The sequence below is a fragment of the Mixophyes fleayi genome, chromosome 1 (genome assembly GCF_038048845.1).
Source record: "Mixophyes fleayi isolate aMixFle1 chromosome 1, aMixFle1.hap1, whole genome shotgun sequence".
Classification (NCBI taxonomy): domain Eukaryota; kingdom Metazoa; phylum Chordata; class Amphibia; order Anura; family Limnodynastidae; genus Mixophyes; species Mixophyes fleayi.
In genome coordinates, this window is record NC_134402.1 from 271819386 (window position 1) to 271847103 (window position 27718).

At 40.1% G+C, this 27718-nt stretch overlaps 1 protein-coding gene across 3 annotated transcripts in view; it reads left to right on the top strand.

The window, feature by feature from the left end:
• The window catches only part of LOC142153756 (lysophosphatidic acid receptor 1-B), a 124882-nt gene that overhangs the window by 64749 nt on the left and 32415 nt on the right, over window positions 1-27718 (top strand). For all 3 annotated transcript variants that reach the window (XM_075210895.1, XM_075210896.1, XM_075210897.1), the window contains exon 3: window positions 10560-11307. In XM_075210895.1, coding sequence (XP_075066996.1) covers window positions 10560-11307 — 748 coding nt within the window. The remainder of the gene's footprint in view (window positions 1-10559; window positions 11308-27718) is intronic.

Below are 27718 nucleotides of genomic sequence, written 5' to 3' on the forward strand. Positions count from 1 at the left end.
GACCATGAAGAACACTGCTACCCCTACTCTTTCTTTTCTAGCTGCTCAACTGCACTAGAGACTGCCAAGGACTATGCTAACCCTTATGTGTCCCTCTGTGAAATGGCGCTGGATCGCCGTGGAAGACGGTACTTATAGAATCCAAAACTCGCGAGATCCGATGACTTAAAGATGATGTTTTGCCTCGTTTTCAATTCAGAGGACATGCGAAAGTACAAAGCCGGCTCGGTACTCCGATCTGTTAAGTTCAGATGTGTTTGGTTCTCGGGGAACCGATCCTGAGCATCTCTAGAAATAACCCCGGGGTTTTGAAATGCACCAAACTACACCAAGTATGTCACCAATCACTTGACGCATTTCTCAGCTGTCAAAGCTGTTTCATAAGCAAATACTGAGTTCTAGGAGGACGTCCTGCACTGACTGTCTGCTTACGATTTATGTAACGATTTCCAGTATGGATACAATGGAAAGTATTGGTAGTGAAAGCAAAGTGTAACAAGGATTTCACAGGTATTAAATAGGTGCAGTCAATGGTTAAACGCAGATACAGTTTTGCCAGTACACAGAGGAGAAGACCGAACTCATTGCATTTGAAACTTCAATGTGTGGCTAAGGAAGTGGTGTTATGAGGAGGGATTTGGTTTAATAGATCATAGTCATGCCATCTGACAAGATAGGGGCTTATACAAAAGTGACAGCCTGCACCCATCTTCAAGGGGAACCAGAATACTAAGTGAGCAGTTTGGAAGCATCATCAGGAACTATTTAAACTAGCGAAGGGGGCAGTGAACTAAATAGGAATAAAATAATCTGTTTCTCCAGTCAAGAGGTATTGTTTCTGCAGGCTAATGGATTGGGAGACATATCCACAGCAACAGAAGACATTGTAGATCAAAATAAAATAAACATAGGTAGAGAGAGGAACATAGCTACAAATAGGAGATGCACAAATAAATCTCTTAGAACTGTGTGCGCAAATGCTAGGAGCTTACAAAAATAAATTTCCAGACTTAATTGCGATTATGACAAGGTATTCTCTGAATATTGTGACCATTACAGGGTCATGGTGCAATGAAAATCATGACTGAGACATAGCTATACCGTCTTATACTTATTAGGAAGGACTGACTGGGAAGAATCGAAGGAGGGGTAGCAAAGTAAGTGGGAAATAAAGCATTAATACTATTACTAGAAATTATTGAAGAAAAAACTGAGGCCCTTTGGGTGACCATAGAAGCGGGGGAGATGGCTGTTCTTTTTCATTCTGTCCAATTCCTTCTTCCTGGCCCCAAGGCCAGGAAAAGGAACTGGACAGGAGCCTATTGCAGGACACCACTAAAAGTAGAGATGTTCACTGACCCCCGTGTTTTGGTTTTGGATCTGGATTAACTTTGTGTTTTGGTTCTGGCAGAACCACCCGCACGTGTTTTGGTTTTGAATCCCTATATCTTTCTAAAACCCCCCCTTTTTTTTTTTTTCCGTTCCTACATTATTATTAACCTCAACATTAATTTACAGTCATTTCCAGTCAATTTTTGTCAAGTGACAAAAACACTGCTTACTCCTGGTTCTGTGTGAGCAATGGCGCTGGAACATCTGGGGTGATAGGTACTTATGGAATCCAAAATCCGCGAGATCGGACAACAAAACAATGCCGTTTTGCCTCGTTTCAGATCCAAGGATGCGCGAAAGTACCGAGCCGGCTTGCGAGCCTACTTGGAACCCCTATGTTCGGGGGGTTGGTTTTCAGAAAATAGAGCCTGAGCATCTCTAATTAAAAGGAGAGGTAATGGTCAAGGGAGCCTTTAATCTACCTGATGTGAACTGGGAGGGGTCTTTTGCAAGTTCCACTAGAAGTAGCTATTATCTGAATTCCTTGCAGGGAGCATCCCTTAAGTAATTGGAGAGGGAGCCTACTCAGAAAGATGCAATATTATAAATAAATAACGATGATGAATATTAGACTTAATACTTACAAATGGTGACAGAATATCCGACATGAAATAAGTGTGTTATATTTTAGGAAGGCTGACTGGGAAAATTTGTAAGTGACTCATTGGTAGAGTGGAGGAACTTGAGAGGTGGGGAACATTTAAAAAGCCCAATACTGAAAGCAACTGAGCTTTGTATCAAAAGGGTTGAGATAAGCAGAAGGAAGTCAGTGTGGTTGGCAAAAGAAGTAGCAAATATTGTGAGAGCAATAAAGATTGCCTTTACAAAATATAAGCAGACATAGAATAATGAAGAAAAAAAGAATTGTATCTTGTTAGACAGAAGGAGGCTAAGAAGGTAATCCAATGTGCAAAGGCACAGGCTGAAGAGAAAATGGACCAGTCAGTAGCAAAAGGGGGCAAAACTTTTTTAAGTGTATATGTTAAAGGAGAAAAACAAAAGGTATAGTAATAAGACTAAAGACAGAGTGAGTGTTGTTGAGGGAGACAAGGAAATGGCAAATTATCTTAATTAATTTTGCTCAGTGTTCACTACATAAAGAGAGGGGAAGGGACCACAGTTAAATTGCAAGTATAATCATAAAATGATGTAGATACAAGTACATTTACAGAGGAGAAGGTCCTAACACTACTCTCAAAACTGGAAGTGGATAAATCAATGGGACCAGATAGGATACATCCAAGAGTACTAAAAGATCTTAAAGGGGTGCTGGTAACATCATTAACAGAATTATTCAACCAGTCACTGGCTACAGGAGTAATTCTGGAGAACTGGAAAAGAGCAAATGTAGTACCACTGCACAAAAGTGGAAGCAAGGAAGAAGCAAGCAACTACCGACCAGTGAGCCACTACATTTAGCTACTGCATCAGTAGTAGGTAAATTAATGAAGACACTCTTAAAGGAAAAAGTTGTAGAATATCTCAAATCCAGTAATTTACTGGATCCTAAACAGCATGAATTTACTGGGGGAGATTGTGTCAAACAAATCTTATTGACTTTTTTGACTGGGTGACTAAAGTAATAGATCAAGGGCATGGGCCAAGTGGTTATCTGCCGTCAAATTTTATGTTTCTATTTTTCAGATAACATGATATACCACATATAGCTTGGAAGCTGGAAAGGCTAGATACCAAGATTGCCAGGTGTAACAGATGGCATGTAGGCACAAGTATACTGAATACCAGGATAATCAGCATGAGGAACTGGATGCCAGACACAAATGGGGAAGTGTAGATGCAGATTACTAGGTTCAGCCAGGTGACAGGAGGCACCAGATGATACACTGGAGAATCTGGCAAAGGAGGGTAAAGCAAGCCACGGGTCAGAAGCCAGTAGATCCACAATGACTAGACTAGACAGGGACTAGAAGCGGCAAACAATTGATGGACTACAAGGAGTAATGTTTGGGTCAGGTATATAAGGCAGAGGAACAGTTGCAGGTGATGATCAGGGAAGAAGGTTAACTTTTGAATGTGAGGTAGAAATGTCCAATGGCAAAACTGCTACCATTGGTGCTGCTTGGAAGTACTGCAGGCCAGATACAAATTAGGATCAGAGTCCTAACTATTACAACTGCTCCCAACTTGCTGTAAAAATATGTCTGTGACATTGCTACTTTTTTGCTTAGAATTACATTAAAAGGAGTATATTTGTAATGATCAAATGTTTCAACTAATGCACAACAGATTTATTATCAAAATTGCACTCTTTGGTATCAACCTGTATGTTTTTTTAAAAAAAAAGCAGCATGCCTCTTTTTCTAGGCTAAGTGAGCAGTAGGCAACAAACTTCGTGGTCTACTTCCTTTGTGCAATGTCTGAGTTTTTATGTAGATGCAAATCCAGAGACTTTTGTTCCTTTTTTTTCTCCAGTTGTGTATGCATTAGGTTTTTAATAAAGGTGCTTGGCTTGTAAAACCGTAGAATTATTAAAATGCGTGTGATTTATTAGCACAGCTTTCTACCGAGTGTTCAGAGATAGACTACCTTATTAATAAAAGGAAATTAAATTGTAATGAAAGACTTCATAAACTGTTTACTAATTGTCTACAAACATATTCAATGATAATGCCATGATTTGGTCACAGGCTTTAAACCCATGGCCACAGGTTGTAACTGGAGGAATGAAGAAGTTTTTCACTGTGAGGGAAGTTAGACTGTCTAAGGAGACAAGAATAGCGATATCGCAGAATGGATTTAAAGCTGGTCTGGAATTTTTTTTTTTAACAGAGTGAATGGTGCCTATTGTTATAATGAGCAAATTTAAGCATTTGGAGTGTCTGATTCAGAGGTTAATTTGATAGATGCTTCTGTCACAGAGATATCTACCATGGGCCCTTCTTGACTTATGGGGATACTCTGACCCACAACAGTACAGTCACAATCGGATGATTCATTCTAACCTGGGTACAGGGAAATGAATTCCCTAGTCCTTTCTTGTTTAAGAAGTTCCTGGCACATTTAGTTTAACCACATCACAGCAGACTTTGCTGGGGCGTAGTTTACAGAGTGGAATTGAGACAGACTGACAAGTGACAGGGAGCCTCACACCCTCCCACCCTGCAAGCTAGCCTGACTAAATTGGAGGCTGAGCAATGGATGTTATAGCCTGCGAGTGGGTCAAACTCACAATCTGTCAGTTCTGGATTAATGATTGTGCTGGTCATCCGTAAAACAAGGTGGTATGTCCAGCACAATCATTAATCACCCCTTCCCCCTTTCAATATCTACAATTTCTTCAAAATGTATCTTCAATAGGAGCGGAAGAAATGTGTTTTCTATATCCTTTTTTTATTTATTTTTTTGTGATTAGCCTCTAAAATACTAACTGGTTTATTTATCAAAATCCATCAATGTTGAAGGTTTCCTAGGAAATCTTCTTTCACCCAATGTGAAGGAAGGAAAGTTTGCCTAGGCAGCTCAACACACTGGATGGCAGCGGTAAGAGTATTTGGTAGGAGTGTTACCGCTTCACCAGCTAAGTGCAGGGTGCCTCTAAACCCACAGCTTTTCCTGTTCACACATGTGCAGTGGTACTGGAAACCTGGATGGCATTCCAAATTCTGATGGATCCAGAACTAGATGCAGGGCTTTTCTCCACTTTTTAATAGGTCCCTAAATTCTGATTTTCATGGAAACATATATTGGTTTAAAATAAATAAAATTTATACCGTGAATTTTTTTATTCCTTGTAAGTTCTAGATCTGGGAGAGGCATGCAAGCACTACTCTTGCACACATGTCTAAAATAATTTGTGAAATGCCCCTGGCTTCTGTGGGTCTTTCTTTGCCTTCAACCTCACTAACTATGTTAAACTATACTGACAGTGAATATTGTGTGCTGTTATGTGTTTTTCTTTAATCTAGTGCTATTCACTTGTTAGCTATATTTTGCAAAGGATTAAGATGACATGGACCTCCTATAATCTTATACATTATTAAATACTGTTTCCGAACTCCTTAGATTTAAATGATTGTATGATTTTTCTTCTTGTTTTGCCATTTTCCCCAATGACAATACTAGTTTAAGAGGAGTTTACTGTGTAATTTTATACCTGTGTCTTCATCCCCCATCTACCCCCATTATTGTAGTGATTGCAAACTGCAGGGAAGTATCCTGAGCCCTCACAGTGACATGCAGATGGTTTTGTAATTGAGCTTTCAGGGCCTCTCAGGCTCTGTCCTCCAGTGTTTATGGAGAATCTATTACTAAGTCAACAGTTGATGAATACCACATGTATATTTATTGCTGGTACATTAAAAGGAGTCCTAGCTCCCTGCAAACTTCACTTCATATATTAAAGGAAACTGAAAACTGGTTAACCTTCGTTAAAATAAAAAAATTTGATTAAAAATGGGAAATGCCCAAAACACAAGCTGTCTTTCATAAGAGCTACTAATAATATATAATAAGCGATTGTTTCATTCATCATGACTGCTTGACATGCTATCTACATCAGTTCTGTTATCAGCCATTTTCTGTAATATGTGGTTAATAGTGACTGGCTGACCTGTACTCTTAATGGGATTGCTGATGGAATTTTGCTATATGTAGGAATATGACTCCTCTCCCCTCCATGATCGCAACTCTATCAGTAGCTATTCTTCTGAAACATTTTACTTATACATATTTATGTTTATTTATAGTTTGTTTGGTTTTTTTTTTTTTTTTTGGGGGGGGGGGGGGGGAGTTATTTTTATATACAAGCCAACTTTTATTTTAGGTGTTTAAGTTTCACATCACCAAAATATTATTCTTTTTTAAAACCACAAGGAAAACACCATTTGGCTATTTGGGGATAAGTGCCAAGGAAGGAACATAGAAGGAGGAAGTATTGAAGAACGATTAGAAGTACAGCTGTTGATATAATTAACAACATAAAATAAAGTGTTTTATACCATTATAGTATTTGGATTGTACGATTACCAAAATGATCGTAGGGGAAGGTGGTGAATGGGAGGACCAATTGCAGTTTGTTTTTTTGTGTACATATGAGCCCTACTGATTTGTCACAGTACAGGCAAAAACTCCTGGGGTCTGGGTACATTAGGAAAATATTTTCCTATGTGGTGGCGCAACTTTATAAGATGGTTATCATCCATCCAGTGCTGTGACAGTAGCTGCCTGTTCAGGACATGGGCATGTCCTAGTTACATTTTTCACTTCTGTTCAAACACACAGGTAATTAGATGTATCAAATCTTCTAAAAAAGCAAATGTGGCGGTGTTGCCCACAGCAACCAATCAGATTCTAGCTATCATTTTCTAGAATGTAGTAGATAGTCACTAGAATCTGATTGATGGTTCTAGACAACCCATGCACTTTTTTTCTTTCTTAGAAACTTTGATACATCTACTCCAGGAAGTAAAAATTAACATTTTTTTTCCCACATAATTCATTACTTTTGTTTTACCTTTCATTTTTATGCTCTGTTTCTTACATCCATTTTCCATAGGTAGGATTCATTCATTGGGGCATATTCAATTGTTGTTTTTCCGCGGCGCGGAGAAACAACTACAGTTAATACGGTAATTTGTAGCTGGATTTCAGCTCGCGGCTCAGGGAGCTGCGAGCTGAAATCCAGCGAGTAAATTACCGCATTAACTGTTTTTCCACGCACGATTACCGTTACGCGGACCGGGGGATTGTCGGCGTTTCCGCCGACAATTGAATATGCCCCATTGTGTTCTATATTTAGGGCATCACACCGAATTTACCATTGTTTCTAATATGAAATCCATATTTGTACCTATACAACCAGTCACTACTATTTGTCTTTATATCTCTTTGGTTGTTCCAGTTTCATGTTATGTTACCTTTCTCCGCATTAACTCATAGTTGCCCCCTCTCCCGGAATGCCAGAGACTTGAAATTCTGGGAGTTCTCTCGGACTGCCGGCAGAGCAGGGCACCCTCCCGCACCCTGCCCAATTCCTTAATGAAGTGGGGGTGGGGCTTGGCAGCACTTTTCACAGTAGGCCTAATGATCAGTTTCCGTGGTCACAACCCTAGGACACGGTAGCCAGATCTCCCCTCTCATAGTAAGGGGAGACATTTTGCAGATGTCGGCAAGTATGCATTAACTTCAGGACCAGCTAAATAATTATTTGTATGCCGTTTTGGCCTACAGTGTTGTGCAGTGTAACTAACTATTTTTCATCTCATAATTATTGATTTTTTTTTTTTCCTCCCCATGTCATTTTATATATTTTTATAACTTTTTTTTTTTTGTTCTTTCTATCTCTATATTGTAGGCAACCAGAAATACACTTAACTCTAACACACAACTTAAGGGAGCAGATAAAATGTTGAACTATCTGAGCTATAGTGTATCCCCTCTAAACTGACATTTAGCCGACATATCTGCTCTCAACTTTAACATGTACTCAAAAATAATGTGTTTAAAAAAAGGTCAACACCCGTTCTTGGTTTATGTTAAAAGTTTGTGGAAAAGGTAATAACTGCTTCAGACAGTATTCTTGTCTCTTGTGGTTTTTACCTTCCGTGCCTGTGTATATTTTTAGAGTCCGCATCTAGAGTTTGTGTATTTTCTGCCTGGTAGTCTTCTATTAAAGAGACTGTTTTAGAGTCCCCCACAGACCATATTTGATCACAAAGGACATTTGGAGCTAAATTAGAATGTTCAGTTGTTCGCTTTCTACAGCAAACATAAGGAACACAAACCCTAGCAAATACGATTCTAGGAGCTGACATTTTTGTGTAGCTGCTTTGGTTACTAGCGAATAATGAATTGCTTTCTGTCTTACACTAGGACATTCTTTACTCCCAATAATCAGCAGGAAATACCATTTTCCAGAAGTGTGGTTAATAAAGGTTAATGTTGCGTTGCATTGCATAGTGGAAAAAATATTAATTATTGGAAAAATGTTGTTAGTGTTAGAAGCTTAACATAAAATTTGGATGTAAAGCCATATGGTGAATCTATAAGCCACAGGGCATGATGGAGTTAAAGGACAATTAACGTTTTATCTTGCCAATTTTACTCGCATACTTAAGTCTCCCTCACATCTATTGCTGAACTGAATAAATCAAGTTTTTTGGATTTGTCCGAGCCAATGCTAAGCTCTCATTATGCATTTGTAGGCTTACTATATCTTTTGGATTACAGATCCAGTTTTGGGATCATTTATTAAAGCAAGAATGCCGTTCACTAACTTAATGCTTAGTACCACTGTCCCCTTAGATCTCTATGGGGACAGCTATTTACAGAGCTAAGAAAAGCATAGCTTTTCTCAAAATGCCAACATCATCTGAAGATGACATTAAAGTGATCCTACCTAATTTTATAGATGCCAGAGAGTGCGTAATCTCTCCATGGTGAGTAGCAGACAAAAAAGGACGTGAAGTCTATGGCCATTGCATCTAAAGATATATCTGGTGGAAAAGTACTTCGCTGGGTCAACCTGTTTTCAGAAGTGCTGTCCCGGCAGGCAACACATAATACATAGTTCTAAATAAGCGGAGCGGTCAGCTTTGAAATTGATTATATCTAGGGAAAAACACTGATAATTGTTACATAGGCACCTAATAGACATTAGTTTCACTTATTCTGCTAAAGAATAATTAATTTTCTTATTCTAAAAGCTTAAAGTGCTTGTATTTCAGTATGAAAACTAGATACTAATTGTTGCTTGTTGTTTGTAGCTAACAGCATGATGAAAGGTTTGTATAATTTGTAACATGTCTAAGTGTTACCCTTGACAAAAGCTTGTCATCAATTTAATGTGATAGTGAGTTGTGTAAGTTGGGTAATTTTGTGATATGGGTTGTACTTCCCTTTTTTGTTTTCCTTAGAAAATAAAATGAAATAATTATAAACCCTATACAATTATAAAATCTTTAGGAGATTGCACAACCCACTACAACTTATTTTATTGTTCATCACCAATAAGTTCTTGGGAGGATTTGTTTTTCTCCTTTTTTTTTTTTTTTGTCATCATGCTCCTTTCTGACTTGTGGCATTATAACAAGTACTTGGTTTTTGTAGGTGAACTATGCAGCTTCATTTAAATTAGACTACCTTATTCTACAGGACTAGTAAAGTGATTCCCAATTTTCTATGAATTATGATTTTTACAAGAACGCTTAACTTAAATTGTTATATTCCTACAGCAATGAAACGTGTTAGTTTGTTTATTTTACTTTAACACTTAATCCCCTGCAGTCGGTGAACTTTGCATCCAGGACTTACCAGCCACCATAGTTTAATGGTTAATGGGGTCATGGACATGCCATGTTATCAGTGCATGCACATACATTAATAGGGTGGCACCATGGTGGCATTGCTGCCTCACAGCACTACGGTGGGTCCTATTATTGTAGAGTTTGTAGCTTCTCCTTGTGTTTTGTGTGTGTTTTCTCAGGGTACGAGATAATGACAGTCCAAATATTTGCTATTTAGTTAATTGGTTGCTGACAACATGTGTGTGTCTGTGTGAATTTATACTGTAAGTCCCACTGGGGCAGGGACTGAGATGGCTGATTAAAATGTTCTGTGTACATCGTTGCATAAAATGATGGTGCTAAATAAACGATAATAATAGTTGGTTAGAGAAGAGTCTGTCACTTAGTTTCCAGAATATTTTTGAACATGCTATGCAAGTCCTTCTCTGCCAGTAGACACCATTTATTATCTCCCTAAGCACATACAAGGGGTGTCATTGTTATGAATTTGAGATTTGTGTGATCCGTATAATCTAGCAGACAAGGTGTTAACGTTCTAAAAGATTTCTGTCGTTCAAATATTGCCGGATGGAGAAATTTAACTCTGTACAATGACCTACTTAATGTGATTTAAGGGACTTTGTGATACTGCCTCTGGGTACTGCCACAATGCCCTGTTCATGCTTAAATAATATTAATTCCTAGTGAAATGGTAAGCTTAAGATTTTTTCGCCCAAAAAATGGCTGTCTCCACTGTGTGTCGACATTAGAATGGAGACGAGAAATAATTTTCTGTTTCTGCAAAAAGAGAAATTTTTAAAATTGTTTCAACATTTGTATACTACTATATGAAAATAAACTCTCTGTACTGTTTTATATGGAAGTCTGACCTTTTATTTATCTGGGTTTTTCTTTTTTTAACAGACCTCTTCAGTGAGTGAACCCCAGTGCTATTACAATGAAACAATAGCCTTTTTCTACAACCGGAGTGAGAAACCCCTTGCCACAGAATGGCACACTGTCAACAAGCTGGTGATGGGACTTGGCATCACTGTATGTATATTCATCATGTTAGCCAACCTACTGGTTATGGTGGCTATTTATGTGAACCGCCGTTTCCACTTTCCTATTTATTACTTAATGGCAAATTTGGCTGCTGCAGACTTCTTTGCAGGACTAGCTTACTTTTATCTAATGTTCAACACGGGTCCAAACACTAGAAGATTGACTGTAAGCACGTGGCTACTTCGACAGGGTCTGATTGACACTAGCTTGACCGCCTCTGTAGCCAACTTGCTGGCCATCGCCATAGAAAGGCACATTACAGTTTTCAGAATGCAGCTGCACACCAGAATGAGCAACAGAAGAGTGGTTGTGGTGATAGTGGTCATCTGGACTATGGCTATTGTGATGGGGGCAATACCAAGTGTTGGATGGAATTGTATCTGCGACCTTGAGCACTGTTCCAATATGGCTCCACTCTACAGTGATTCCTACTTGGTTTTCTGGGCCATTTTCAACTTGGTTACATTTGTGGTGATGGTAGTTCTCTACGCACATATATTTGTGTACGTCAGACAGAGGACTATGAGAATGTCAAGGCACAGTTCTGGTCCCAGGAGAAACCGTGACACTATGATGAACCTTCTGAAAACTGTTGTTATTGTTCTAGGTGAGTGTTTTACATTTATACATGTTTTGCGTATTGAATTTTTGTTAAGGAAAGAGCAATGAGAAATGGCAGAAAATTTAGTTCAGAAACTCGCATTATTTGTGATTTCAGATGCTCTTTGCTAAAGATCATATACTGTATGCCCCTGTAGTAGCTAAATATCCAAAAACACTGACTCCTTTTAGTCTACCTCATCCTAACATTTATGGTTTGTCTGTATGTGTACATTTTCAAGTCTTGCACTCAAGTTACTGGGGTATATTTTGCTTTGATGAGCTTTTTAAATGATTGAAAACCTGTCTACATGGTTGCATATGTGTCTCTGGGTCTCAAACTGTATCTAATCAATTAAACCAGCATCTCCATGTGCATAGGTTGTGTGTGTGTGTATATATATGTATATATATATGTATATATATGTATATATATATATATATATATATATATATATAATTTTCCTTTACAAAACACCATGGCACTCATAATTTATGGGTTAAATCCTTATTCGGCTGACTAGACATGAATAAGGAACATCGGAAGGTATATAATGTGACTGTCCTTTCCTTTGGTGTCTTCCTGTCTCTCAGCTGAGTAAGGAAAGTGTGTTTGTTATTGCAGAGTATTTATCTCTCTCTAGCTATGTTGCTTACCTGTTTTTGGGGAGTCTGGATTGTCCCGGCGACGCGCCATCAGAAACTGTGGGGCCCAGCAAAAAGTAAAGAGGCAGGGCTTCCACCCCCTCCTGGAACCCTGTCTCCCTGGGTTTATGTAAACCCTCCTCCCCAATTAACCTACCTCATTGTTCTTGATGTGGTGGCTCCCAATCACTGGAAATGCCCCGTGCTCTAACATTTTGGGCCCCCAGATACGTCTGGACCCCTTTTAAGTTGTACCCTCTGATGACGGCCCAGTCCAGGTCTGTTCTTGTGGACACTCTTTGATACTTCTAAATAGGAAAAGCTGTGCTTGAGATTCGGCCCTCCTTTTCTGAGACTGGTGCTAGAAGGTAAGGTTCCGACACCTATATGATGTCCTTTTGGGTCTTGCTGCATGCTGACCGGCAGTGAAGCAGTCGGTAACATTTAGGCAATTCTCCATTAAGGAACTGCATTTTATTCAAGAAATTTCAATAATAGCTTGAAGACACACTGAAAAGGCCAACGAGCACCCGTTCAAGGTAAGGCCGCTTTTAGGGGTGCTTTTCTACAAATCTTAGATAGTTTAAGTTTGTGTCATATTCCTTTTCTTTCACAGCCTGCTGAAGAAATATTGACAAGTAACTTCATCATATGTGTACAACATATGATAAATTTCATCATAATCCTCATCTAAAAGGTTTATGTGTAGATAGTATACCTTAACATAAACTGTGGCTCAGCCTCATGAACAAATTAAAGCGTTAGTTTCATGGCTAATAACATGTACATAATAAAAATTTTCTTTAGTTGCAAATTTATCTTTCATATCACGGCATAATAGACCTAGATCACATTTAAGTTTGGGCATAGATGATGAGCGCTATGGAATCTGCTAGTGCTATATAAATGCTGATGAGCAACCTGGGCCCTCAGGTGCTGGTGTATCCCTGGGTTCTCTAATTGAGCTTGATTGGTCATCTAGCAATAAGTCAGGAAAGACTGCTGAGGATCCCAGGTTATTTAATCCTGATGTGGTTAATGTTCTACTTGTCACTTTAACAAAACAATAGGAATGGAAGAATGGACAGGCAGAGTGTTTATTGTACACAAAGTTATTAAAGATATCATTAATAAAGAATAGGATGTCAATCTCATTTAAAAAAAAAAAATAAAAAAAAATTATCCCGTTCAGGATGAAGAGGCTTCTAAATGTGTTCAGTACCAAAAAATGATGCAGCAGTAGCCAGTTTACCTACAAAATCTACTCTTCCATTTAAATATGGAGACTAGAGATGGGCGGGTCCGGTTCTCCGAGAACCGAACCCACCCGAACTTTGGGTATCCGAGTACCGAGCTGAGCAGCTCGGTACTCTCCCGCCCATTCCGAATCCAAATCGAGGCCGAACGTCATTGTGACGTCGTCGGATCTCGGGACTCGGTTCTCGCGATACTTCAACTTTATAAATACACGCCTCCACAGCAATCCATCGCCATTTGACAGAGGGAGAGAGCAGGGTGTAGTCATAGGCTAATTAGAGCAGGGACAGAGAATACAATATTGTTCTTGCAATTGCTCTAACCAAAATCGCTAGTGCAGAGAGGAGGATAGAGGTTTATTATTTTTTCTTCATATTTGGCACTCCTCAGTGCTTTTGGGGTGTCCTCCCTAATTGTGCATTAATATTTCTGGCTGTCAAAAGTCATATCTGTCAGCAGTATCTACTAAATAATTTTTAGCACTCCTCAGTGCTTTTGGGGTGTCCTCCCTAATTGTGCATTAATATTTCTGGCTGTCAAGTCATATCTGTCAGCAGTATCTACTAAATAATTTTTAGCACTCCCCAGTGGTTTGCGCTCAGAATGGATTCAAAGCAGTCCACATATAATCTGAATGAGCAACCAGGTTCTGTCACCAGTCCTGATGTTAGTGTTCCCAGTACGTCATCTGGCCAAGGTGATGTCAAACAACAGAGTGTTTTCAAATTAGTGCAAAAAACAAAAACCAAAAAAAAATTTACTGTATTGAAGCGAAAAAGAAGTGTAACTGAGCAAAAGTTAAGTGACGATAAAAAAAAAATTGCAAGCATGCCATTCTACACACGCAGTGGCAAAGAGAGAATGAGGCCTTCACCTTTGGCTATTAGTGGCAGATCCCGAAAAGTTCCCCAGCCTACTATTGGTGCACAACTACTGTTACGCGTCAAAGCCGAGCTGCAAGATAACAGTGAGGCATTACAGGAGAATATTTGCTCTGATTCACAAATGACAACAATCCCTGTGGAGAGTCCATCCAACAGTGGGATGTCTAATCGTGAGCATTCTGCTGATGTGTGCCTTAATAGCTCGAGTGTAGCCGGTGATACCCAAATTGAGGATGCCACTTTGGAATTAGAAGAGGATGAGGGGGAGATTTGTGTAGGCGACGAGGGCGCTAATGATGATGTTGATGATTATGATGCAGACAGATACCAAATTGCCTTTCTCAATTTCTATTTATATTCTAGATTATATAACGGCTGAATAGTTTTCTATTTTACTCCTAGTCTGCATTGCCAATATGCATAGATGGAGAGGAAAACAATCTGTTTTGTGTGTAGAATAGACCTACCAACGAAGAATTAAACTGTTTTTTTGGATGATTTATTACCTCAACAATTAGATTACTTGTCTCTAAAACAGTTGGAGCACTAAATTGGGTTAATTTAGGCCCAAAAACATGGATTTTCCAAAAAAATAGCAAAACAAAACCAAACAAAACCAAAACCAAAACACGCAATGGCAGTTTTGCAAAACCAAAACCAAAACACGACGGTAATCCAGATCCAAAACCGAATCCAAAACCAAAACACGGGGGTCAGTGACCATCTCTAATGGAGACCCACTGTAGTATCCCTTCGATAGAGAGATAAGTTGCTTTAAAAAACTCCATGTTTCCGTCTCCAGTGCATTTAGATTATGGGCAGAGTTCCTTCATAAGGATATGCAAAATAAATAAACAATATTTACTCAGAACTATACAAATAGTAACTGATTTCCTTTGTGAAACCTCATTTGATACAGTTACTTTCTCATCTAGAAGTATGGCACTAGCAGTTGTCTCCAGAAGAGCATTATGACTGTGTCCATGTGTGGTAGACCAATATTTTACCCACATTTTCATTTGTTGGAGATTTTTTTTGTTTGGAGAAAAGCTGGACTTAATACAATTTACCTCCAGTACAGAGAGAGAAGAAACAGAAGCTGTGTAAATGGGGCACTCCAATTAGAAATATAAAATGGTTACATTTTATTGATATACGTTAAAAAGGTAGAACTGAGAGCGAAATAATTAAAAGAAAACCTGTAACAAACAATGATACAAAATATAAAATGCAAACTATGTTGCAAGGGCTCCGAAACTATCCAAAAACACTTGTGAAAAACAGCGGTGAGCTTAAATAAGCCTCGGCTGTCGGTGAGAAGGGCTGTAATTAGCCCAATAGATTAATACAGTGTAACTCCTAAATATCAATGTAGTGAATGCCTGAGAAATAAATCATAGAGCGCCAGTCATATATCGTCTAAAATGCTCCAATATATTTACCAGTAAGAGGTAAAGAGATACAGTGTCGGACTGGGGCATGAAGGGCCCACCGGAGAATGCAACACTAGGGGCCCACCAAAGGGGGTGTGGTCAGCCATCATAGAGGCGGAACCAGACACTAGAGGGGGAGTGATCAGTCCACGAAAGACAGCTAGCACCTTAGTGTAGTGAAACTACAATCCCCAGCAAGCTTTGCCAATATATAGCAGCTTATTGGTGTAAGGATATGCTGGGACTTGTAGTTTCACAACACCTGGGGGTAAATGTATCAAGCTGAGAGTTTTACGGCGGGTTTGAAAAGTGGAGATGTTGCCTATAGCAACCAATCAGATTCTAGCTATCATTTTGTAGAACATACTAAATAAATGATAGCTAGAATCTGATTGGTTTTTCAAACCCGCTGGAAAACTCTCAACTTGATACATTTACCCCCTGGAGTACCACAAGTTAGCCAAGCCTGCACTAGACTCAGAACATTTGACAGACTGTCCTACCTGTTGTTGTCACTTTTACCACCTGTGGCTGCTGGTTTCTTTAGTTGCGGCTTGTCTGGATCCAGGAATGTTAAAAAATAATGGGTACATTTAGAAATGCCAACCATCCCTGCCATTAAATCAACAGCACCCACATTCAATTATAGACCCAAACCACCTCAGCATTAAAGGTCCCATCACCCCCTCCCTATAGTGTTCTCTGTGCAGCCCCCCTCACTAGAGTTTAGTATAGTCAGCCACCCTATAGTTTAGTATAGATAGGCAGCCCCCCTATGCCACATAGTAGTGCCCCCAAAACAATGCTATGCCACACGGTAGTGCCCACAATGTTACGCCACGCAAGTGTCCCCGATTCATATTATGCCTGCAATAGTCCTCTCACTACACACACATTTTATATATATATATATATATATATATATATATATATATATATATATATATATATTATATATGAGAACAGATGTAATGGGAGACCCCATATACTTTTTACGATGAGTGCTACCTTAGTACTTTCTGGTAAAAATAAAAAGAAGGTGAAGAGGGTGATGCTGCCACTATTCCCAGGGGGTAGAGTATCCTGACAGTACTCAAAAAATGAAAATTTACAGGGTTTTATGGGATGGGCTCAAATCAGGGGGGAAGTGGGACACACAAGGATACAAACATACGCACCTATTTGGACTGTAATGTGTATCTAATACTGGGTGTGTGTAATGATCAACAAAGCTAAATTAATATCAAAACCAATACTAATAACATTGTAATACAGTGTTATCAAGATAAAAAACTGTAATACATAAATGATTTTTTAGCACAAACAATATAAACAACTGGTTAAAGTATACTTACCCAAAAGTTGATTGATGCAGCCTCTCTGATCTTCTCCCTTCAGCAGCGCGGGAATATCAGCTGACAGGGTGAGTGGGCGGGTCACATGATCGCAGCTGCGATCGCATGTGAAAGGTGAAAGATGACTGGCTGTCAGTGACAGCCAGTCATCCACAGCAGCGGGGACGCCGGAGAGGAATGCGAGCACCCTGGTGTGAACAACGGGCCTCCAGGTAAGCTCCGCCCACATCTAAAAGGGGGTGTGGCCATAAGGTAGTCGGGCCTACCGGTAATTTTACCGGTAGTCCTGTGGGCCAGTCCGACGCTGAAGAGATAATATCTCACTGGTGATAACATATTAGGGGCAAGATAGGAATGGCAACTATGAAATCTCCGCTGGATTGTAATAACTAATCCCTTGGGGAGATAGTCGCTGATATCGGCAAAAGACAACAAAATAACAGTTCCTACTGATCGCGGGAATATGTGAAGGGTCCCTGCCTGTATGAACTGGGGAGCGATCAGGAGGATAGGAGATAAAGGAGAAAAGTGCCGGAGCCTTGAAACGCCAACGCGCGTTTCGCTCGGCTACTTTTTCAAAGCTGTCAGTGGGGAGACAAATGACAGCTCTTATATAGTATCCTAAAGTAGGTGTGTCAAGTCACGTGAATAGTACAACCAATCAGGGGGTCAATATTAGAGTGAGTCATGATCGGCATGTCCATTAGCATGTTCCAGTGCTGTTATTGTAAGATACACGGAACACACAGTAGATGAAAAGATTACCATTCAAAATCGTAATAAGGAAGCCGTATACAGATAAAAAACCTCTCTTAGTAGAGATACTGATACCGCTATGACTACTTTGCTATGTCAATTATTGGGTCAGTAGCGATGTGGTTATTACGATTGTCACTCATGTCAGTATGGTTAACTGAGAAAGACGAGAGAGGAAAAATACCATAAAAAATGTATGAAAGAGAACTGCCGTTTGTTAGAAACATATTGCAGAAGTTTGTATGTATAAAAAAGTGGGGGGCTACAGCATTGTCCGTTATAGCGAAAGTAATAAAATTACCGTTCATTAACCCCTGCATATTTGTGATGTCGGTATAAGTACCTTTAAAAGTACAAATAAATGAATTAATCACCAGAGAAAACTGGTTTAAGAAAAGGGTTGATATAGCAGTTACATGATGTATACTCTGAATCTTAGAGATAATAAACTATGTATTACAGTGATAGGAGGTGTAAGTAGCCCATGATAAGAGGTTAAATACATAGACTTAAAAACTGTCGTAATTTACAAGTACAGGGAGCCGGATGATGTTCCCTGTGTACCGGCAATGGCATAATGTATGTGTATATTGACTCCAACACATAACAATAAACGGGTTACTTTACTTAGGAAAAGTCACAAAAAAGGCTTATAACTATTAGTCATTTAGGCCAGGCGGAATCATATATCCCATTAGGAAAATCTTTCTGGTCTCCCTCTTTAGAAGTTCTTTTTGGATGTCTCCTCCTCGAATTCCCAGAGTGATCTTTTCCATTGCAAAAGCCTTCAATAATTTGGGATTGCTATCATGATGGGTCATAAAATGGTTAGGCACTGTGGTGATGGTCTTAAAGTTCCTCTGATCTCTGATCCCATTCTTGATATTATAGACATGTTCGGATAATCTTTTTTTAAAAGTTCGAGTAGTCATCCCAATATACAATTTGGGACAGGGGCAGAGAGGTAGTAAATAATGCCTACAGAATTACAGTTGAGAAAGTCTTCGATATACCAGATTCTATTAAATTTATCCGTATAGGACTTGGTAGGAATAACATATTGGCAGAAGTTACAGGTGCCGCACTTAAAGAAACCTTTTGGTCTATTAAGGGCTAATTGGTTTTTTTGTAGGTGACTGTGGACCAATATATCTTTTAAGCTCCTGGCCCTTCTCCAGCTGAAAGAGATGTTTGTACAGCTCACGTTCCAGATCTTTATCAGAAAGTAAAACGTGCCAATGTTTCTAGAAATTGCCCTGAAGGTGTCGCCACTCATTACAAAAAGTGCCCACCATTCGGATTTTAGGGGTTTTATTTTCCGATTTCTTCTTCAGATAAATTAATGATTCCCTGTCTATTTTAGCGACAGTTCTAATAGTATTTTTGAGAAGCTTATTGCAGTATCCCCTATTTTTAAGTCTGGCAGTTAGCTCACCGGCTCTTTTATCGTAGGTGGACTTGTCTGAGCAGTTCCTTTTAATTCTAAGGAGCTCCCCTTTGGGGATGCCCCGTTCCACCGATGGAAAATGAGCACTATGATTGTGCAATATGGTATTAGTGGCAGTTTTTTTCCGATACATATCGCTCTTAAGGCTCCCATCTTCAGTTTTCGAGATCGTTAAATCCAAGAAATTGTTGATGTATTAATTTCTGATGTTAATTTCAATTTGAGATCATGGTCGTTAAGAATCGTGGTGAAAATATGGAAATGGTCGGTATCTCCATCCCACAGGATCAAGATGTCATCAATGTATCTGAGCCACATGATGACATTATTGGTGTATTCTTCATTCTTGTCCATGTAGACCTATTCAATTTACCTCCAGTAACTTTCTGAATCATTATTTGCCACAGGATAGGATTAGATACTTAAATGCTGTCATTTATTTTCTTCTCGCCAGCAATTCGGAGAAGCATAACGCAAGGGAAGCAATATTATGTGAGACTTATATGTTCACCACTCAAGGTCACTGGGTTTATGACCTAATTTGCATAGGATACAAGATCGTGTTCCACTCTGTACCCAGAAGGAATATATTTAGTGGGACTGACTGCACTATGAAACAATATACAGACCTTGTTAAAAGACAGTCATTTCTCTGGTTCATGTAACACAATAAAACACCAATTTCCATTCCAAGCCTTTTTTTTGATAAAGAAAGCAAACAGTTTTCAAACAGTTCTAGATCCGAAAAGAAAGGAGTGCTACTTTAAGTAGCTATGTGTGGCTGGATCACGTAGAAATAACTTATTGCAGATATTTATTTTAGTTAGGAGTGCAGTGCACCTCTGTATATCATTGCAAATGTACCTGTCTGTTTATATTGGAATGTGTTTTGTATAGAAATGTATGAACTTCTGAGACAGTATGTCATGTTTTGGTTTTGAAATTGTCTAGAGAAAGGTAATCTCATGTTAATTAGACCTTTTCGTCACTGAGTAGCCAAATTGTCTGTTGAGCCTGAAAGACCGAATGAGGCAAATATACTTGCTGGTAGATTCCCTATGCAAGTGATCACAGATGAATTTTGCAAGATAAATTGTGTTCACAGCAAGACTAGAGAAATTTTATATCCTGATGGTAAACATTCAGTAGAAAACCTCAGACGTAGTGCTGCGCTAGCAGCAATGTAAAATGGTGTTAAACCTCTCCAGGCTGAGTTATGTGCAGGCTGCATGAAGCACCTGGATTGTTTGGAGGGACAGGAGGCTGGTTTACCTCCTGCCAGGGTATCTGTGTAAATCTGTATAAAAAGCTGAGTTTGACCATGTAATGTATTTGTGACAGGATGGACCGCCTATGCCACCCTGTGTGTTGAGTTGTTGGGGACTGGTTAGGCTTGCCTTACCACCGTCCCCTTTTCTCTATCCCAAATGTGCCATCTAACCACAGTAGGAGGGGCTTATGCTGCTGCCACCACTGGACTAATTTGCAGCGTCCAGAACTGTGTCCTTCTGGGTAACTCTCGCTGCTGGTGTACCCCCTTGCTGGTACTCTTGACTTCTTGCAATCAGATCAGGCTTGCTGTGGATGGTTCCCCCTTGCTTATCACACTGGCTAAAGCTGCAGATAGCGGGCAAACCGTTGGTACTGGAATGCTGGGTCCCAGACTCAGAAAAGCCGGATAACAAATTAGATTTGGTCTAATCTGCAGGTCACAGGAATCATAGCAGGAAAGTAGGTGTCAAAGCGTGTTCTTTAAGCAGTGATGTATCCTCCTTCCGGAAGTCCTGAAAAGGACAGTTAAATTCACTAGTGTGAGGTACTAGTGGTATTCAGAAAGCTACATATGAAATGACACATGGTTAATCTAATCCGTTGTCAGGCTGTTCTGAGGTTGGAACCCAGTGTCTAATACCAATGGCCGCTACCCTGCAGCTCTGGCCAGTGTGATAGGCTAGGGGGAACCATCCAAAGCAACACTGATCTGAAGGCAAGAGGTCAGGTTTACCAGAAAGGAGGTACACTTGCAGCGAGAGTTATCCAGAAGGACGCGGTTCTAGGTATCTGTGAAGGAGCCTAGTGGTGGTAGCAGCGAAAGCTGCTCCTACTGCGGTGAGAGGGTGCATTTGGAATAAAGAAAAGGGATGGTGGGAAGACAAGCCCAGCTGGTCCCCAGCAACACACACACTGATTGGCATAGTGAGGTCCATCCTGTTACACTGTGTAAAATGCAAAAATAGTTTCACCAAACCCAAAACACAGTAATCCATATTTAAAAGAGTATGTTGCATTAATGGGAGATTAACTTTGGTATTGGACAGCAATTTATTTCTTTTAGATTTATCAAAAGTTAAGCACCCATTAAAGCAATATACTCTTTTGATTATTGAGTTTTAGGTCTGAAATGGTGCAATCAATTTACGTACATTTCCATGGCATGGACCCAGTATAATCCATTCTATAAGCTCTAAAAACGTGAGCATTTCTTTTTTTAATAGAGCTGCAAGATGTTTATCTCCGTACTCCTATTTATTTTCAACAAAATACGTTCCTCAGATTACTTGTTCTTGGTCAACTTTTCCAGTTCACGTATCTCCCATTTGGACTGTCCACTTCTCCAAGGATCTTCAACAAGGTGCTTGTAGTCCTTATGACTGCTCTCAGAAAACAAGGAGTCACTGTATGGCTTTACCTGGAGAATAATAATTCTGGTAACAGTAGAGTCAGAAGAAAGTCACCTGGTGCCATCTCAAAAACTACTGTTTCTAGGAGTGCAGATAGACACAGTGAAAGGCATTGATTGTTGAATTTTCAAAAATCTTTCTTCTGAAGACACCATCTAGCATACCAGTTTCAACCTCAGGAAAAGGTGCCAATAAGTGATTGTCTACACCTGAATGTTTTCATCCACTGTGAAGATTTGAGTAAAATCTTTGCTGTAATATGTCTCTACAGACTGTTCTGGAGAAACATTGCAGTACCTTGTGCTGAATTGGGCAGCATGGTGGCTCAAGATTGGCACTTCAGCCTCACAGCGCTGCGGTCATGAGTTCAATTCCCCACCATGGCCTTATCTGTGTGGAGTTTGTATGTTCTCCTTCCTATGTTTGCGTGGGTTTCCTCCGGGTGCTCCGGTTTCCTCCCACACTCCAAAAATACACTAGTAGGTTAATTGGCCGCTGTCAAAACTGACCCTAGTCTATCTCTCTCTATATCTGTCTGTGTGTGTGTTAGGGAATTTAGACTGTAAGCTCCAATGGGGCAGGGACTGATGTGGGTGAGTTCTCTGTACAGCGCTGCAGAATTAGTGGCGCTATATAAATAAATGGTGATGATGATCCACCATAGGTGTGGATGGTGGTGGCAAATGAGAAGCCCTCAACTAGATATAATCAGTGTGGGCGGTGCAACCCAAGTTTCTTATATCAAATATATCAGACTTGCAGATACGGCTAAAAATCCCTAGGATGGTTACAAAATACAAGACTATAAGTTCAGGGAGTGTCCCTCTCACAACTAGAATGGACTGATCACCACAGAGTCCAGCTCTGAAGACTGGGGTTCTCGCTTAGTTAAAGAAGGGCACCAAAAAAAAATCTACTATATATATTTTAGAAATGAGAAAAGTATGGCATGCAATACAATCTTTTTTTTCTGGTAACATAACAGTAGTTGCCTTCATAAACCACAAGGAAGACTATGATGGCAGAAGTGTCGACAGCCATGAACTGAGCAGAAAAAAAATGTAAGTAAGAAAATGTCACTCTCACTGCTACATGTAGCTGGCAAAAAACACCACTATAGTAGCGAATCACAGTCTAAGTCAAGTCCAGTGGCGGATCCAGGGGGGGGGGGGCGATCAGGGCGATCGCCCCCCCTAGCAGACACTTGCTGCTGACGGCTGCACAGCATGTGCAGGTCCGTCCAGCCGTGACAGGCAGGGACAGTGTGCTGCCTGGCTGCTCTGATTGTGTTTAAAACACAATCAGAGCAGCCGGGCAGCACACTGTCCCTGCCTGTCACGGCTGGACGGACCTGCACATACTGTGCAGCCGTCGGCAGCCTAAACTGTTAGAAAGGGGCGGGGCCTAAATCCCCCCCCCCTATATCGCCCCGGGTACAGCAGTTTTCTAGATCCGTCCCTGGTCAAGTCCACCCTGGAGAATGGTCCTGGTGCAAAGAGGTTTTTCAACTACTAGAACAGAAAGTTTGGTTGAGGGTGACATACTCAAACACCAGAGTAACTGTTCTATTCACATCACAATTATACCAGGATGAAGGGAATAGATGCTCTGTCAATTCCATTCATGTAGATTATATCGATCTTCCTTTCTTTTCCTCTAATGCAATGGAAAATCATGAATGAAATACCCAATGTAATAGCGGTACTTCCATTTTGGCCACACTGTCCGTGGTTTTCAGTAGCCTGCGGAATGCTTCTGGAACAACCTTTTCTAACAATGTCTATATCTGAACATTGTGGCTTCACACATTTTCTACTGAAGCTCAATTTGGAAGAACAATTCTTCAAACAATGATTTAATAAAAAAAAATCTATTTTGTTACAATACTTTGCTCTACTACTGCTGATCATGGTAACATACCATTGTCCTATATTGCCTGAGTACCTCCCATATGTTATGGCTGTCATGGAGTTTTGAAAAGGAAATAAAATAATTATAACCGTTAATTTTATTTCCTCAAAAGCCTCTATGGCAGCTGGATATTCCCACCTGTGTTGTCTGTTAGGACAGCTTGGGAAGATTCTCAGTCACCTAAGGTGAAGGAGGAGTCTCATTATAAACCTTTTGGGGGTGTTTCTTTTTCCTGTCTGAGCTGACAGAAAAGTCCTCAATGAAATAAACTCAACAGTAATAATTTTATTTTGAGTTCTCTTCTGCTACCTCCAATCTGACATGGCAATAGCTAAAGGAGGATTGCAGTGGTACATGTAGGGAAGCTTTTGTCGGTAGACTTTAATACATAGGACTTCTCCCTATCGCTGGTGGTGAAAGCCATTTTCTCCAAGATAGTAGTCCCCAGACTTAAAAGTGATTTTAAAATTTGTGGCAAGATTTCAAGCATACAGTGAATGCTAGGACAGTTCCATAAAGAAGAGTGGGGGAAAAAGTCCTAGAGTAGGGGTTGGCAACCTTTTTCTATCGGAGTGCCGGCTAAAATCTAGTCAAGCCCAGGTGTGCCAGTTGTGTGTGTGTGTGTATGTATGTGTGTGTGTATATGTATGTGTGTGTGTGTATATGTGTATATATATCCCTTATAGTTAAGCATAGTTAAAAAAAATGTTGTGCATCTTTTTACCATGCAAGTGGTCGTACAATTGGGAGCGTGGCAGTACATCATTGGGGGCATGTCTAGCAGGTGAAAAGTACCAGGCCACCCTCTTACAGAAAAATGCATTACTCACACACGCCCCCTTGCTCAGCAGCTTTGCTCACATATGTCCCCTCTGCCCACATGCTTTAATCACACTTGCCCAGCACCTTTAGTGACACATGCCCCTCTCCATCACCTTTTGTCACAAATGCCTCCTCTCCAGCACACCTTCTTCTTGCCTTATTCTCCACTGCACAGCATGGGAAGATATCCAGCAGCCCGCCGAGTACCATGTGATCACTGCAGTCACATGACCTGGCATCTGAAGGTACCTGAGCTGAAGGGGATTTAGCCACTACCGATCCCCCTGCACTCAATACATATTTTTTTTAAAAAAAGTACTTTTAAAATAATTTTTTCAAAATTAGGTCTCCAGAGGGAACTCTGGCCACCATGCAGGCCCAGGCAATTTGTAGCCGTCCCCTCCCCTCTCGGCTATATATATATATATATTTCTCATTTTATGAGGCTAATATATTAACAGTAAGGGACCAGAAAAAATAAAATGTTATGCCGCACAGTAGTGCCCCAGTTCACATCATACCTCATAATTGTGCCCCCAATTCATCTTATGCCACATAGTTGTGCCCCCAATTCATACTTTGCCACAATTGCCCGCAGAAACACATAGTATGCCACAGTTGCCCCCAGAAACACATAGTATGCCACAGTTGCCCCCATAAATACATAGTATGCCACAGTTGCCCCCATAAATACATAGTATGCCACAGTTGCCCCCAGAAACACATAGTATGCCACAGTTGCCCCCAGAAACACATAGTATGCCACAGTTGCCCCCAGAAACACATAGTAAGCCACAGTTGCCCCCATAAATACATAGTATGCCACAGTTGCCCCCAGAAACACATAGTATGCCACAGTTGCCCCCAGAAACACATAGTATGCCACAGTTGCCCCCAGAAACACATAGTAAGCCACAGTTGCCCCCATAAATACATAGTAAGCCACAGTTGCCCCCATAAATACATTTTATGTCACAGTAATGCCCCCTTCTCTTCACACTTCAAAGTGCCTCCCAAAAATTTGGATTTGGTAGATAGAGAAAAAATGCCCCCAATGACTCTTATGGCCTCAGAATTGCATGAAATAAAGTTTTAGGACACAAATAAATGAATAAAAAAATATATAAGTTTATACTTGCCTCTTCCAGGCGTGATCCGGTCCGCAAAGGTGCTTGGGAGGAACTGTGCAGCCGACACTGAACTGCTGCGCAAGCGCAGCAGTTCAGCTCTTCTCCGGCTGTCATTTTTAATAAATGACAGCCGGAGAAGAGCTGAACAGCGCAGCAGTTCAGTGTCGGGGAAGGAATGAGCTGTCATTGAGAACGGACGGCGTGCCAGGACTCAGGGGGCTGCGTGCCGGGGGTTGCCGACCCCTGTCCTAGAGCAATAATTGAAAGTCTCTTAGCCAGCTATAAAAAGCAAACCGCAGCTATGATTTCTGCCACAGGAGGGGTTACTAAGAATTGATCATATAGGGTGATGCACATTCATTTTTTTTATTTTTTTTATTTGGGTTATTGTGCTACAGTTATTGAGTCAATAAAGTGGGCAAAAATATTTAATTTACAAATTTTGTTTCAGAATAACATGGTTTGACCAGCGGTGCCAATCTTTTGCATACAGCTGTGTGTATGTATATGTGAGTGTGTGTGTATATATGTATGTGTGTATGTATGTGTATATCTATAATATAAAAGCCTAGCGGCGTGTGTTAGTCTGTGTGTGAAAAAAACAAAACAAGCTGCAGCGCCACCTGCTGGGCGGAGTTATACACTGACCTACTAAATTCTTAGCATTATTTAATATCTAATATATAAAAGTAAAAGCCTAGCGGCGTGTGTGAGGAAAAAACTATTTTCTCAGAAAGGGCTCATCCAATTGACCTGAAATTTGGTATACTGACATTATTTGACAAAAAAATTAGAATAGTGAAGTCAGTTAACTTCCATCATCCCCCCCTTCTCCCCGTGGAAGGGGTAGTAAAGGCTAAATTTACGAGTTGAGGGGTCAAACTCATTTTCGTGAGGTAATTTTACCTCATGAACACACATTAAAAAGGGCGCTTGCGTCATGAAGTAACGCTCTTCCCCTGAGGAGGCCTGGGCTAGGCCCAAATGCATGACAAGAACCTTTTTAAGACCTTAAGTAGCTTGATTTGACTAGAATGCATGAGTATCATGCACGGGTTAACTTTTGTGTGTGTGTGTGTGTGTGTGTGTATATATGTGTGTGTGTATATATATGTGTATGTGTGTGTATGTGTGTGTATATATATATATATATATATATATATATATATATATATATATATATATATATATATATATATATATATATATATATATATATATATATATATATATATATATATATATATATATATATATTTTTTTTTTTTTTTTTTTTTATTTGATTAGTGTCTCTGTTACGTATCGTCTGTATACTTCTATTCGGTTTCTTCCAACATTAACTGCAGCTTCCTTATTTAATAAATTTGACACTGTCCATTTTTATGCTTTCCATTGTCTAATGTGCTTGTTCCTCTTCCTTTTACCCTGTTATGCTCTTTTAGCACATACAAATAAAACCACTATACCAGGAAAAAGAAAATTAGATAGTGGCACTTAAAATGCCCCAAAATTTAGAAGTGGGAACTGAAAGATTGAGATCACTTCATTTTTTTACTTTTTACTTTTTATAATAAAATCTGCTTTGATGTATGAAATTGGCCTGTACCAGCTACCTTTTGATATTATTATTATTATTAATTTTAAGTTATAAGGCGCCACTAGGTATCCGTAGCGCCGTGCAGGGACAGACAGAAACACGATACAGGGAGAGACAGCATGGAACAGTTAACAAAAAGCACAGTAACTCGGAAGCTCAATGTACAGCTAGATGAGAGGTGAGAGCCCCCAGCAGTGTAGCTAGAGGGGCAGAAGGGCAGGAGGACCTCACGGAGGAGACAAGGAGCTGGAGAGCAGAGTTAAGGTGGTGGAGAACAGGAGGAGAGGAGGCCCTGCTAGAAGGAGCGTACAATCTAAGGGGAGGGTAAAACGGACAGAGAGACAAGGGTAGGAGGAGGAAAGGGGGAGAACGCAGAGAAGGGAGGCAGGAGGAGGGCAGGATAGGGAGGGTGGGAGGTTGGAAGGAGGTTGGTTAGGTGGGGGACTGGAAGGCTTTGAGGAAGAGGTGGGTTTTTAAGGCCCGTTTGAAGCTGGACAAGT